This window comes from Lissotriton helveticus, chromosome 10 (assembly GCF_964261635.1).
Source record: "Lissotriton helveticus chromosome 10, aLisHel1.1, whole genome shotgun sequence".
Classification (NCBI taxonomy): domain Eukaryota; kingdom Metazoa; phylum Chordata; class Amphibia; order Caudata; family Salamandridae; genus Lissotriton; species Lissotriton helveticus.
This window is the reverse complement of record NC_136071.1, coordinates 1201276798-1201290191: the sequence shown is the minus strand read 5'-3', so window position 1 is coordinate 1201290191 and position 13394 is coordinate 1201276798. Positions and strand designations below refer to the sequence as shown.

Genomic DNA, 13394 nt, shown 5'->3' with positions numbered 1-13394 from the left:
TAGCTGATGCTATAAGGTCAGAGCCGACGTTTCTCACGTTTCTCTTCCAGATCTTAGTTCTCAAGGGTTGTGTTGGGAGTTGTTTAACCGTTTCCAAGGCTTGGAATGTAATGATGTGATGGTCAGACCAGTCACAGGGGAGGACCGAGTCGAGCTGTGTGGAGTTCACTTTAGAGATTACTATGTGGAGAATTGCACCTTTGTCGTGTGTTGGGCTGTTACATATTTGGTCAAGATTGAGGTCAGCGAGGAAAGCTTTGAGGCTGTTTACCCCTGGGTCTTTCTGGTCATCCCAACGAAGGTTGAATTCCCCCAGGAATATTTGCTTATTTTGTTGGCTGTCATTTGACGCTAGAATATCCATGAGCTGTTCCATGAATGTGAGGTTATCTCCAGGAGGGTGGTAGAATGTGTGTAAGGTACATATTTGTTTGTTATTACTAGCGATGTTTAAGCAGAGGTATTCACAGGAGGATAATGCAGGGGCATTGGAGTTGGTCACTGTTAAATTTTTCTGATGTATGCAGGCTATCCCACCTCCTGGCTTGTCCATTCTGTCTAGTCTGGTGATGTCATAGTTAGGGGGTAGCAGAATGTCCATAATGGGAGTAGATGCTTCATTTAACCAAGTTTCCGTCAGGATCAGAATGTCTGGTTCGTTAGTGAGTAGTAGGTCAGCTATATCGGCTGCATGTCTAGATGCGGATCAGCAGTTTAGGAGAATACAATTTAGTTGCGTCTTGTTGCATACTGTGAGGGGTTCGATTGTGATGGGGATTCTAGTGAAGTTATTTTCAACTATGCCTCTGGGGTTGTGTCTGGTGGCTCTTTATGTGTTGATAGGGATAGATTGTATTTGGGAGTCTGTATGTGAGATAACTGGAGGCCCAGCATTATGTGGATGGTGAGGTAGCTCGTATGAGCGAAGGAGGGCCCCTAATTCTATAGCAGATAGAGGGTTTATCATCTGATAGAGCGGGATAAGGCATTAGCATGCAGAACTGTGCTCCAACATGGAGATCCCTGTGTCTGGCAGCTTGCAAGTAGATGTTGGGTGCGTAGAGTTCTTGGAGTGTGGGAAAGATCTGTATTACTGTTTAGTGCAAGTGAATTCGGGTTGTTGTATGATAAGGTCGTGTAGGGTTCGGATGTCAGTTTTGACTTGCTGAAGGGCTGATAAAATCTGGTCAAGTCTGGGGTCAGGCGTGAGAGTATCCTTATTGGAAGGATGGACTGAGGGAGTAGGCGGAGTAGTAGCATCTTTAGTGTTGTTTGAGTGGGAGTCGTGGTTGGAGACATTGCAAAGTGCTCTTTCTGAGTGTATGTCAATGGAGGGAGGGAGTGAGGAAGTTGGAGGGGGAGGGGACTGAGAGACGGCTATGCCAGGAACAGTGGGGGTGTAGGTGGGCCTGAAGGGTTGATGGGAGGTGCTGGGAGTAATGGTGAGGGGGAGGGTGGGAGAGGTAGTGCAGGGTGAGGAGGGATAGTGAGTGTATTGGTAGTGTTAAGGAGTGAGGTGATTATAAGGTGGAATGAGTTGTTAGGTGGGGTGTCGTTGAGGTCTAGAGTTTGTGTCGGAGCAGATGGGGACAGCTAGGAATCCTGAATTACTACGGGATCCGGATGGGAGTTGAAAATTTCGGAACGATTGGATGGAGAGGAGGAGTGTGTTAGAGTAACTCTCTCCTTGATGAGTGGAAATATGTTATCTATCATATTAAGGTTGTGGTCGGTTGATTGGGTGAGGATAATTCCATTATGATAGATATTGACGTGGCTGCTGCATTGAAGAATAGGGAGGGAGGATAGATAGTGTGAATCCGTGCGCTATTTTCTTCATGAGAGAGACAGTAAAGAGAGCGAGAAAGGCTTTTCTCCATTGAGCTCTTCTTTTAGAATAGAAGATGATGTCATCCTTGATGACCCCTTTCTTCATTGAGAAGTATGGGTCAGAGATTGGGGTTTCATGATGAGATTTTAATAAGTTGTGTTTGAAGTCTTCAGCTGCTTTTTTTGAGAGGTTTGGGGGGTAAGTGATGGAGTAAGTGAAGTTACCGGTGCACTCCATAGTGTAGGCAACACTTGATTAGCAGGGGATAGACAGATGAGAAGATGTAATTGCATAGTGCTGCCATTCGAGATGTCATCAGTAATGTCATCAGTGTTGTCACTGACCATGTAATGAGTGATATAATATAACTAATTAATACTTATTAGTTATTGAATTGATAAGTTATTATGTTAATTGTGCAACTAGTTGTTTTTAAGTTACGTTTTAGTTGTGGGTTGTGGAGTTTATAGGGCTAATGGTTGGGAAATAATGTACATATAATTAATAAATGATTATTTTTTATAAATATTAATTATTTAATTGATAATTAATATTATTACACTAATATTACATGTGGGTTGTGGTCTTTGTAGGGGTATGGGGTCGGAAATAATTTAATTTTAATCAAGCAATAGTTAGTTATTAATTGGTATTCATTATTTAATTGACAATTGTGTTAATTGTGTAAATCTTTTTTTGTTACTTTAAATTTTAGGAGCGGGTTGTGGGATTGTAGGGGTAAAATTCATTTTGAGTTTTTTCAGTTTTTCTATGTGTAAAGGGTGTGTGGGAAATTAATTATACTAAATAATACATTTAGTTAATGTAGAAAAATTATAGAAATAATACATTATATTGTAAAATATGTTAATACATTATTTTTTTAGATTATACATTAGGTGTTAGTTGTTGAATTTGTAGGATAATATAATCGGACGTTAATTAAATATTATTAATTTATTATTACTTAGAGTCCGATTAAGATGGTGGTACCTGCCACATGGTGCAGGGATATATAGAGGGGCACCTTGGGTGCCCCCCAGTGCCCACAGCTTAGGGCCAGGAAAGAAGGGTGCCCACTATTGGGACCCCAATCTCCCTTTCCTTCTGACTGTTTAGTAAAAATAAATGATTTTAATATTTATTAAAAGTAATGAACAGAAATACTTGCAACCAATGTAATTTTATTTTAGAAGCAAATAAATAGTGAATTATTTTAATAAATATGTTCTACTGTTAGATACTTTTTCTAATGTTCAATTTAATGTATATATGGTTTTTAAAAGTTTAGATATTTATTTTTAAGTTGACAGTGTTTCCTTTGTGGTTCTAATGTAAGTCCTTGCCTCCATTAGTTTCTATTGGAGGATGTCACAGTATTAGTAGATGGCCATGTATGGGTCTTAGTACTGCTCCTTTTTGGCAGTACTAGCCTACACTCATACATCCGGATCAAGCACATGTTTAAGGAAATGTAGACATACAAGTGTCATCAGTAACTTTACCCTGGGAAATGGTGAAAAGTCACAAGCATAAGTCATATTTGTGAAAGCCTTGTGTGTTTGAAGACCCAGGAGTGTGCTTCGATTGTCTGTGACATTATTTGCCCATAGCTGTAGAATAGGGAGAATATCTTGATTTACTCTGACATTATTTGGAACTATGTCCGTAGACTCAGGAGTGTGCCTCGATAGACTCTCGTGAGTGTATCTTGATCGACTCTGACATTATTTTTAGCTATGTTTACAGACCTAGGAGTGTGCCTCGATTAACTCTGACATTATTTGTAACTATGGGGCCGATTACGATGGCAGTCAGACGAGCATCCGCCCGCTGTCATTGCGGGAAGGGACCGACCGACAGATAATTGATGGTCCCGCCCACCAAATTGGGATACAGCTGTCTTGGAGGTAGTTGGAAACATGTATCTTTGCATTGAGGCTTGCGCTGTGGCCCATAAAAGGGCCGCAGCACAAGCCCCAGTGTATAGAGGCATTTTTACAAACATCCCTGCACCCTGTGGAAGGCACCATGCGGTGCCTGGCACACCATGCAGGGATTTTTAGGTGGGTACCACAGGTTCCCCATGTGGCCCATAGCAGAGAGCCAAAGGGGACAGGGTCCCTGCTTGGCTCCCCAAAAAAAGCCTTTTCGACAAACTTTTCACATCGAAAGAACCAACGTGAAATGTCTTGCGGAAAGGTGGATTGTAATCCCCATGGCAATGCCTGAGAAGGCACTGGCCCCATCGTGGGGAATGCAATCCAAACAACTGCCCAACAAGCTCCTAGAGTCGCTTGTAAACTGTTAGTCATTCCCTGGTGCAATGCCGTCTGATCAACCGCATCGTAATGTGGCGGTCTGACTGCAGTCAAAGATTTTAAAGGGACCGACACTGACATTCTGTCAGTGTCGGCACCACTGTCTTCGGAATTGGCCCCTATGTTAGTAGACTCAGGACTGTCCCTCATTTGACTTTGAACTTTATTTGCGGGAGTGTATTTGATTTACTCTGACATTATTCGCAACTATGTTCGTGGACTCAGGAGTGTACCTCAAATGACTCTGACATTAATTGTAACAATGTTCATGGATCCAGGAGTGTGCCTCAATTGACTCTGACATTATTTGCCACTGCTTGTAGAATCTCAAGTCTTTGCATTAAGGCATGCGCTGGGCCTGGAATAAGGGCGGCAGCACAAGCCCCAATGCAAAGAGGCATGTTTACAGCGATCCCTGCACCTTGTGGCAGGCACCATGTGGATTATTAGGCAGGGCCCATAGCGGAAGGCTGTGGGGGACAAGGGCCCTAAAAAGCCTTATTGCCAAACTTTTCATGTCAGAAGAACCATTGTGAAATGGCCGTCGGAAAGGTGGATCATAATTCCCACGGCAGCCCTTGAGAAGGCACTGCCTTCATTATAGGGAATGCGATCCGATCGACCGGCTGGTGGGCTCATAGAGCCCGTCAGGAAGCTATTCGCTGGTCCCTGGGGCAATAAAGTCAGATCAACTGCATCATATTATGGCAGTCTGACCCCAGTTAAAGATGTCAGTTGGACCCACATCGTCAATGTCGGTCCCACTGACGTCGTAATCGGCCCCTATGTTCATAGAATATGGAGTGTGCCTCATTTGACTCTGAACAATATTTGCCAATGCTTGTATAAATTGGGAGTGCATTTTGATTCACTCTGACATTATTCGTAACTATGTTCATAGACTCATGAGTCTGCCTTGATTGACTCTGATATTATTTGTAACTATGTTCATGGATCCAGGAGTGTGCCTTAATTGACTCTGACATTATTTGTAACTATGGGTCTGATTACGATGGAGGTGGGACAGCCACCGTAAAGCCATCGGAGGCGGTCCCACCTACATTGGCCCCTGCAGGCCTGCTCCCCGCATTATGATGCGGCGGGTGGCAGCACATCTGACGAGCTCAAGGATCCCGTTGTTGGAGGGACAGTAATCCTTACAATAGGGGCAGTTCCTGCTCAGGCCCACCATAGGGATTACAGTGTCCCTCTCCATACTGCCCTTTCATGCTAGTCCACCGCCATGAAAAGGCAGACAGAAAGTGACTTTGAGGGCCCTTGTTGTCCTCCCTTCCCCCTTGGCCCTCTGCTATGGGGTCTGAGGGGCACCTATCGGACCCCCCTAAACATCCCTGCACCAGGGCCGGACTGGGAACCAAAACCGGCCCTGGCAAAGTGCTCGGCCGCCCCACCCTCGGGGGATGCGAACGCTTTGCCAGGGCCGCTTTTCGGCCGATTTTGTTACAGGGCCGATTTTGCAGCTATGCTGCAAAAACGGCTCTGTAACAAAATCGGCCCCCAGGGCCCAAAACCGGCCCCCACCCTTGCGGCCGACCGGGGGATTGCCCGGTGCCCGCAATGGCCAGTCCGGGCTTGCCCTGCACTGTGTGGCAGGCACTGAATGGTGCCTGCCACAGGGGGCAGGGATGTTTACAAATAAGGCCCTTGAGGCTTGTGCTGCTGCCCTTTTTCGGGAAGCAGCACAAGCCTCAATGCTAAGAGGCATGTTTCCAACTTCTCCACGGTGTTCTGATCGTAATTTGCCAGGCAGACCGCTGACTCCCTCTCAGCTGGTCCCATTCTTGCAACGATGGCAGTCGTTCGCTCATCTGACCATCATTGGAATCAGCCGCTATGTTCGTAGATCCAGGAGTGTGCCTTGATTGATTATGACAGTATTTGACAATGCTTGTACAATTAAGAGTCTATCTTGAGTGACTGACATCATTTGTAAGTATGGGCGAATTTTGCGGATCTGCGGTCCGCGAATTCGCAAAAAAATCCACAAATTCGCGGATATTCCCGGGAACTCACGGATTGTTTTGCGATTTGCACTCTATTCAACTGGAGTACTTTCTACTGGCTAATCAGTAAGTGCTAGCTCGTTGGGTAAATGTATAGTGCTTTTCCTACACTGCAGCTGCATAAATGGCCAGATTTGCCACCATGTGTGCCTGTAACTTTGCCACCGCGCCAAAAGGCGCTGAGGTCCCTTAAGTGAGCTGTCCATCATAGTTGGGAATGGGCTGGAAGACATTTGATACCGCTAGAGTGTGGTGCAGGGCTTGTATACGTGTCAACATGCCTCTTGTGAATAAAGGGTCAGAGAGCGAGCAGGGCAGCAGGTGAGGAGAAAGCAGCCTCCTGGTCACAGGAACTACACGGGGATTGCGCTAGAGAAACTCATGGATTCAAAGACCTCCCTCGAGTATTACCGCTAATTTTCGACGGCAGATATGGGATTAAAGCACACTTACCCAGCCTCGACCGTGCTCACTAATGTTTTGGGATGATTAAAACGTTACTAAAGTTGAGCTTCAACTCAGGCACCTGCTTTATTTATATATGTAAGTGCTTCCTGTTGAGGTTTAATTTTTGGACCATAGGAAGCACTTACAGAGTTAAGGCAGGTGCCCGAGTTGAAGCTAACTTTATAACCATTTTAGAATTTGGCGCCGACAAACTGCCAGAGTTGAAGTTGCTTACTTGCAAGTTGTAACTATTCTCTGACCCTGCCTCGGGCACCCGGCTGTTTAGGGTCAGGACAGGGTCAGAGAATAGTTGCAACTTGCAAGTAAGCAACTTCAACTCTGGCAGCTTGCTGGCGCTATTCTAAAATGGTTACAAGTTAGCTTCAACTCAAGCACCTGCTTTATTTGTAAGTGCTTCCTGTGGGCCAAAACAAAATCCAATTTTTGGCCCACAGTTAATCAGTTGTAACTATGTTCACAGACCCAGGAGTGTGCTCCGATTGACTCTGACATTGTTCACCCATGCTTGTAGAATCGGGAGTGTATCGTGATTAACTCGGACATTATTCATCCTATGTTCGTAGTCTCAGGAGTGTGCCTCGATTAACTCTCAAATTCTGTCTTGTTCACCTCAGTGTCATTCTCTTCCACTGCCTGAAGCATGATGGCGTTGGAGGCCGCACGGTGCTCGTAGATGGGTGTTATGCTGCTGATCAGATTCGACAACGAAATCCTGAGGACTGGGCCACCCTCTGCACAGTCCCGGTGAGGCAGGAGTACACTGAGGAGGAGCCGGGGATCCACATGGCATCAGAGGCGCCTCTACTGAGTGTTCACCCTGGGGCTCAGGAACCGCATATGATCAGGTAAGACCCAAAGGGACTGCCTGCTGGGAGCATCAAGGGAAAACAAGCTCCAGAACCCAGACAGACCTCAATGACACATTGACATGACGAACACGGGCACAGGGGCATGAGAGAGGGCTCCCTCCAGAGCTTACACTGGCATGTGCCATACAGGGGCCATTGCACAAGAGAGAGCTCACTGTACAGCTTAAAGTGGCATATGCATGAAGGCACATGGTATGAGCGAGGGCTCATTACATGGCTTACAGTGGCATGTGGCAAACAGGAGCATGGCTTGAAAGGTATTCACAACACAGCTGAAAGTGGCATGTGCCATAAAAATACATTGCATGAGAGTGTACACACTACACAGCTTACAGTGGCATCTGCCATACAGTTACATGGCAAGAGAGAGGGCTCACTGCACAGCCTACAGGGCATGTGCCATGCATGACACGAGATGGTACACACTACACAACTTACAGTGGCACTTGCCATAAGCACATGGGTGTGAGAGGGGACTGCCAACACAGCTTAAGTGGCACATACCATACATACAGAGGGTGAGAGGAAACACTGAAGACCACAAGGCAGACAAGCAAAGGGGACAGTGAAGCAACCTGCCCCCCAGGGCTTGTGTAACCTGCCTTATGATTCAACAAATCAACTACTGGTCACTTTAGACATTGCTTCTTTGTATACGAGTATCCCACAGTTACCAGCCCTCAGAGTTATGGGCACAGTGTTAGACAAGAGACTGCTGCCATCCCTGGTTCAGACGGAATTCATCATTAAACTCTTGGAGATCGCGATGATGCAAAAATGTTTCTTCTTCCAGAGTGAATATTACTTATAAACCAAAGGAGTTGCCATGGATGCGAACTTCACACCGAACATTGCAATCCTGTACATGGACGATTTTGAGATTACATTCATCCTCAATGGAGATAACCCCTACACTGACATAACCTTGTGGAGAGCTACATAGATTACATTTTGCTCATCTGGACAGGAAGTCATACTGAACTGTAATCCTTCTTTTCATGGTTCAATGAGAGATTAACTGACATCAAGTTTACGATGCATTCTGACTCAAAGACGATTGATTACCTGGATAACTCAATCAAGATGGGGAACAACGTATTGTATTCCACCCTCTTCAGGAATCCAACTGAAAGGAAAACATTACTGAGATAAAGCAGCCATCCCCCCAGAGGCTTGAGGGATCTCTTGCCCTTTGGGCAATTTTCCTCGATCCATCGTAAATGCTCCCTTGAAGAGGTCTACTTTGGAGAATCAGAGGGACGTTTCAATCGTCTCATCGAGAGGGGGTATACGAGGAGACTAGTCAAACAAGCAATCAAAAGGCTTGGTTCAAACCGAGGAAGACTCTGTTAACACCTAAGTTACGGGCTAATGATTCAAGAAATAGAATGATTTGTGTCACTCCTTACAGCAACGAAATCAAATGGATTGTGAACCACCATTGGAAACTGATCGCGGATGATCTAGATCTGGTTGAATGACCAATGCATTCATTTAAGAAGGTAAAAGCAGATGAAACCATGTGGTCTGCTCACTCTTGGAGACTCCACCACAACCGTCAATTCAAACTCTGTGGCACCTACCTGAGATCGTGGCCGTCACAAAGGCGGCTGATGCAAAGCATGCAGTTTAACCACTGAAACCAGGCAATTTAGTTACAAACACCACACAGTCGATCTAAAAACCCACACAAACTGCAACACTACTGATGCCATTTATGCCTTCATTTGCCCATGTAATCAGTTGTACATAGGACAGACACGCCAGAAAGTAAAAGTTTGCATTGTTCAACATTGCAGCCGGGTTAGGTGGGGCACTGTTTGTGCACCCTTGGTAGACCATTTTCAGACATTGATCCATTTGCCAGAAAGCTTCAAATGGGTGGTTCTAGAGAAGGTCTCATTGGGCGTCAGGGGCGGACATAGCAACTCTGTTCTCAACGGCCATGAATGTAAATGGATGCACTCCTTTGACAGAGTGTTTGATGGGTTAAATGAATTGGATGCCACCAGTGCACAATTGTCATGTCTTTCCAATGAATGAACTATTTGTGACTTGTATTATTAAATGGGCCCTCATGTTGTAATCCCGTAGATCGGCCCTATTACACTTTTACTTTGTCATACGGTCATGAACCTTTTATATCAAGGCTCCGCCTATCTATGCATATGGAGAACTATCTATGTATCATGCTTGACTCGGACCTTTGCATTACATTGTATTACATGTTATTGTGCATTCTTGTTGTATTGATATTCATTACATCCTTTCAAACTACTTTCCCGGTGGCCACGACCTCATTCGAGTGCACCCCTCTCTCCAGCGAATAGTTGACACGTCACCTCACACACTGACTCCGGCCACCTTGGGTCAGCATTGCTAGCATCTAGCGGCTGATCAGGTTACGTGCTCGTGTGTAGCGTGCACGTTGACGGCCTTGCGGTCTGTATTTAACAGATGTTATCACAGTCCCGATCGCCAGAGATCCGGTTTACCTTGACAGAGCTCGGAGGTATGTGTCAGTCCCCGACCCTGTCTGTGTCTTTTGATTATTTCTTTGTCTATACCTGGAGGTACTGGGGGTGACCAATCTCTACCTCTTGTGTTTCCCTACTAGATCATCCAATGATTTAATCCCAGTTGGAACTTTTGATTAATTCAGCTTCTTCTAATCCACAGTACACACTGAGTAAGTTCATTCTTTGTTTTAAGGCACTGGGAACATCAACAAAGGCAGTATTTCCCATGCCCCACACCACACTGTTGCTGATACACTCTCCCTGTTTGTTTTCAGCACGCACAGAGTAATAGGTAGGCACAGGCGTAACGCAGAGTAGGCAAAACTCTGCACACTCCTTAGCAAAGCGGAGTTGGAAAGCCCCCGCTTCCACCACCCTATTAACAATTAATTAGACATTCATTAAAACTAAACCACTTACCTGTACTGCGGCGTCCCAGGGCTTCCCTCCTCCTCTTCTTCGCCGTGTCTGGGTGATCATTGCAAAAACATGAGCATTTCTCTCAAGAATCCTCATGGACACACTTGACTCGCCCATGTTTTCAATCATAAAGAAAGAAAGAAAGAAAGACAGGAAGGACCGCCACGGTGGAGGCATCGCCATTCTCTATAAGAACAATTTCAACTAAAGAAAGCATAAACCTTTTCCTACAATACTTCTAAATATATCAGCATCACCATACGGATGAAAGATAACATCACAATGAACTGTCACCTTCTCTACTACCCACCAGGTAATGCACTTTTGGTGAATGGCTAGCAGATATGATAACTCACTGCTCACTCTCACACACCAATAGCATCATCCTGGGTGACCTCAACCATCACTAGAACAATAAACACAACACTGTAAACCAATCCATACATGACTTCCTACACAGTAAGAACCTCTCCCAGCTCTGCAAAGTTCAAACCCACAATAAAGGCTCAAACCTGGACACTATCATAGCCCATGAAGAAATACTAACCATAGACAGCAACCTCCCTGTTGACTGGTCAGACTCCTACTTAATTTTGTTCCATTCCAACAAAGTGTCCCCCCACCCTACTTGCACCAAACAAATACTCCAATGGATGAAAAAACATAAGGCAAATTCCTCTTCAGGGCCTTGAAGAACGAATTGTGTTACTACTACCCGCCCCCATCAGAGAACCTCTCAACAATTGAACTCACCTCCCACTACAACTTAACAATGTCCTCTATCCTGGACCAAGTAGCCCATCTAAAACTGAAAAGATGAGACATACTCCCTCGAGATTGTGGTTCAACAAAGACCTCAACACTGAAGGAAGACAGCTCAAAGCAACCAAAAGACTCCGGCAAACTAACCCATCCACAGCTCATCTGGAACAGCTCAGGAACAACAAAAAACACATTATGAATGAAAAAGCCTCTTTCTATAGCAATGCCCCCCTAGGAACAACCACTCCACCGGACATCAACAAGTTCATTTTAACCTAAGAGCCCCACATAAACCCTAGGAGCTGGAAGGTATTCAACCAACTTGTGGAGATGGACATATCTGCTCTGATAGCTATGTCCATACCCTCCTCCCACCTTGCTGACCCCCAGCACTGCTGGTAAACAAACTCAACCATGCCCTAACACACATCTGTACTAAAATCATAATCAGCTCCCTGATGTCTGGAGTCATGCAAGACTGTCTAAAACTTGGTAAAGTCAAACCACTGCTTAAATACAGGGAGCAGACCTGAATGACCTCAACAACGTTAGACAAATTTCCAATTCCCCCTTCCTAGCCAAAACTTTAGAGAGATGTGTTCTCTCACAACTAAACCAACAAATCGACACCGGCAAACTCCTGGACCCTCACCAATCAGGCTTCAGAAGAGGATGTAGCATGGAAACAGCTATCTTGACCATAGTAGATGACCTACACAAATCCCTGGATACAGGCTGATGCTGCCTACTCCTTGACTTATAGCGGCCTTCAACATGGTCGACCACAAGCTTTTCTTGGATTCCCTGAAGAAAAGAATAAGTGAGGATGGGATGGTCCTATGCTGGTTTGCATCTTCTCCACATAACCATGCTCAACAAATAAAAATAAGCAATCATAACTCAGATACAACGGCAATAACAGGCAGTGTTCTGCAAGGCTCTGTCCTCTCATCAACACTGTTCAATATCACATGGAACCCCTCACAGTCATTCTCAACCAAGCAAAAAATCCCTTCCATTTATACACAGATGACACCCAGATCTACATGGAAATATCCTCGCTAGAAGACATACACAGTTTAAATACCACCTTCAAAGAAGTCCCACACTGGCTATCTCACAACCACCTCAAACTCAACTAAGGTAAGACAGAAATACAGCTTTTATCAAAGACAGAGCAGTCCTCCCAGATGCAAGAATGGATCAACTTCATAGATGCCCTTAACTACACCCTAGCACCAGCCAACTCCATTAAATCTCTAGGTATATCACTGGACTCCAGACTGATCATGATAAACCATATAAAGAATAGTGCGCAAAGTGCCTTCTAGAACCTGAAATGTCTGAACAAAATCAAACCCTACAAACCGCAACATGTTTTCAAATCTGCCACACAAGCAATGGTGCTGTCAAGACTGGACTACAGGAACACCACCTTCACAGGCAATGCCAAATTCCATCTTGTACCCCTTAGAATCACTCTCGACGCAGTAGCCAGAATGGTCAGAGGAATAAAAAAACATATGAACACATCTCCCCAGTTCTGAAAGAACTGATATGCTGCAGAATTGTTGGCCTCACCTACAAAGCCCCTCACACTGGAAAACCAACTTACCCAGACTCGACAGCTGAAGGTCCTGGTTCTAGTCTCAGCATTGTGCAACATCCTGTAATTCTGGGAAAATCACTTAGGACAGCGCCTGGATACCCTCACAGGTGATAAGCTGAACTATATAAATCTACAAACAAACAAATCCGAACTCTAAACTAAAAAAGGAAGGTCGAATGAGAAACCTCAGAAGCTCTAACACTCTACTCCTCATCCCGCCCAAAGCCCACAAACAAAAAACTCTGGTACACTCCTTGTCTTGAAATGCCCTGAAAATCTGGAACACCAGTCCAATCCATATCAGGATAAAGCCCTCCTTCTTGAGCTTCAAGAGATAACTAAGGATCTCTTCCTCAGCTGGCACCTCAACTAGCAAAGCACCAATCGCCCAATGAGACAGCATCTAAAACCTCAGCTCTCCCGATACCCACTCCATTTTATTTCTCCACCCTCATTCCCAACCACTGATTTGATGCGATTTGACTTAATTATTCTGATTACAATTGTTATTTTAATGTTAAGTTGTACGGATGTAAAGTGCTCTTGCCAGCGCTATACAAAACTGTGCCGG

General features: G+C 45.0%; 1 protein-coding gene across 1 annotated transcript in view; it reads left to right on the top strand.

The window, feature by feature from the left end:
- Positions 1 to 13394, top strand: part of LOC144785687 (trimethyllysine dioxygenase, mitochondrial-like) — a 135438-nt gene that overhangs the window by 106591 nt on the left and 15453 nt on the right. Inside the window, exon 5 of the mRNA XM_078664481.1 lies at positions 7259 to 7489. Coding sequence (XP_078520607.1) covers positions 7259 to 7489 — 231 coding nt within the window. The remainder of the gene's footprint in view (positions 1 to 7258; positions 7490 to 13394) is intronic.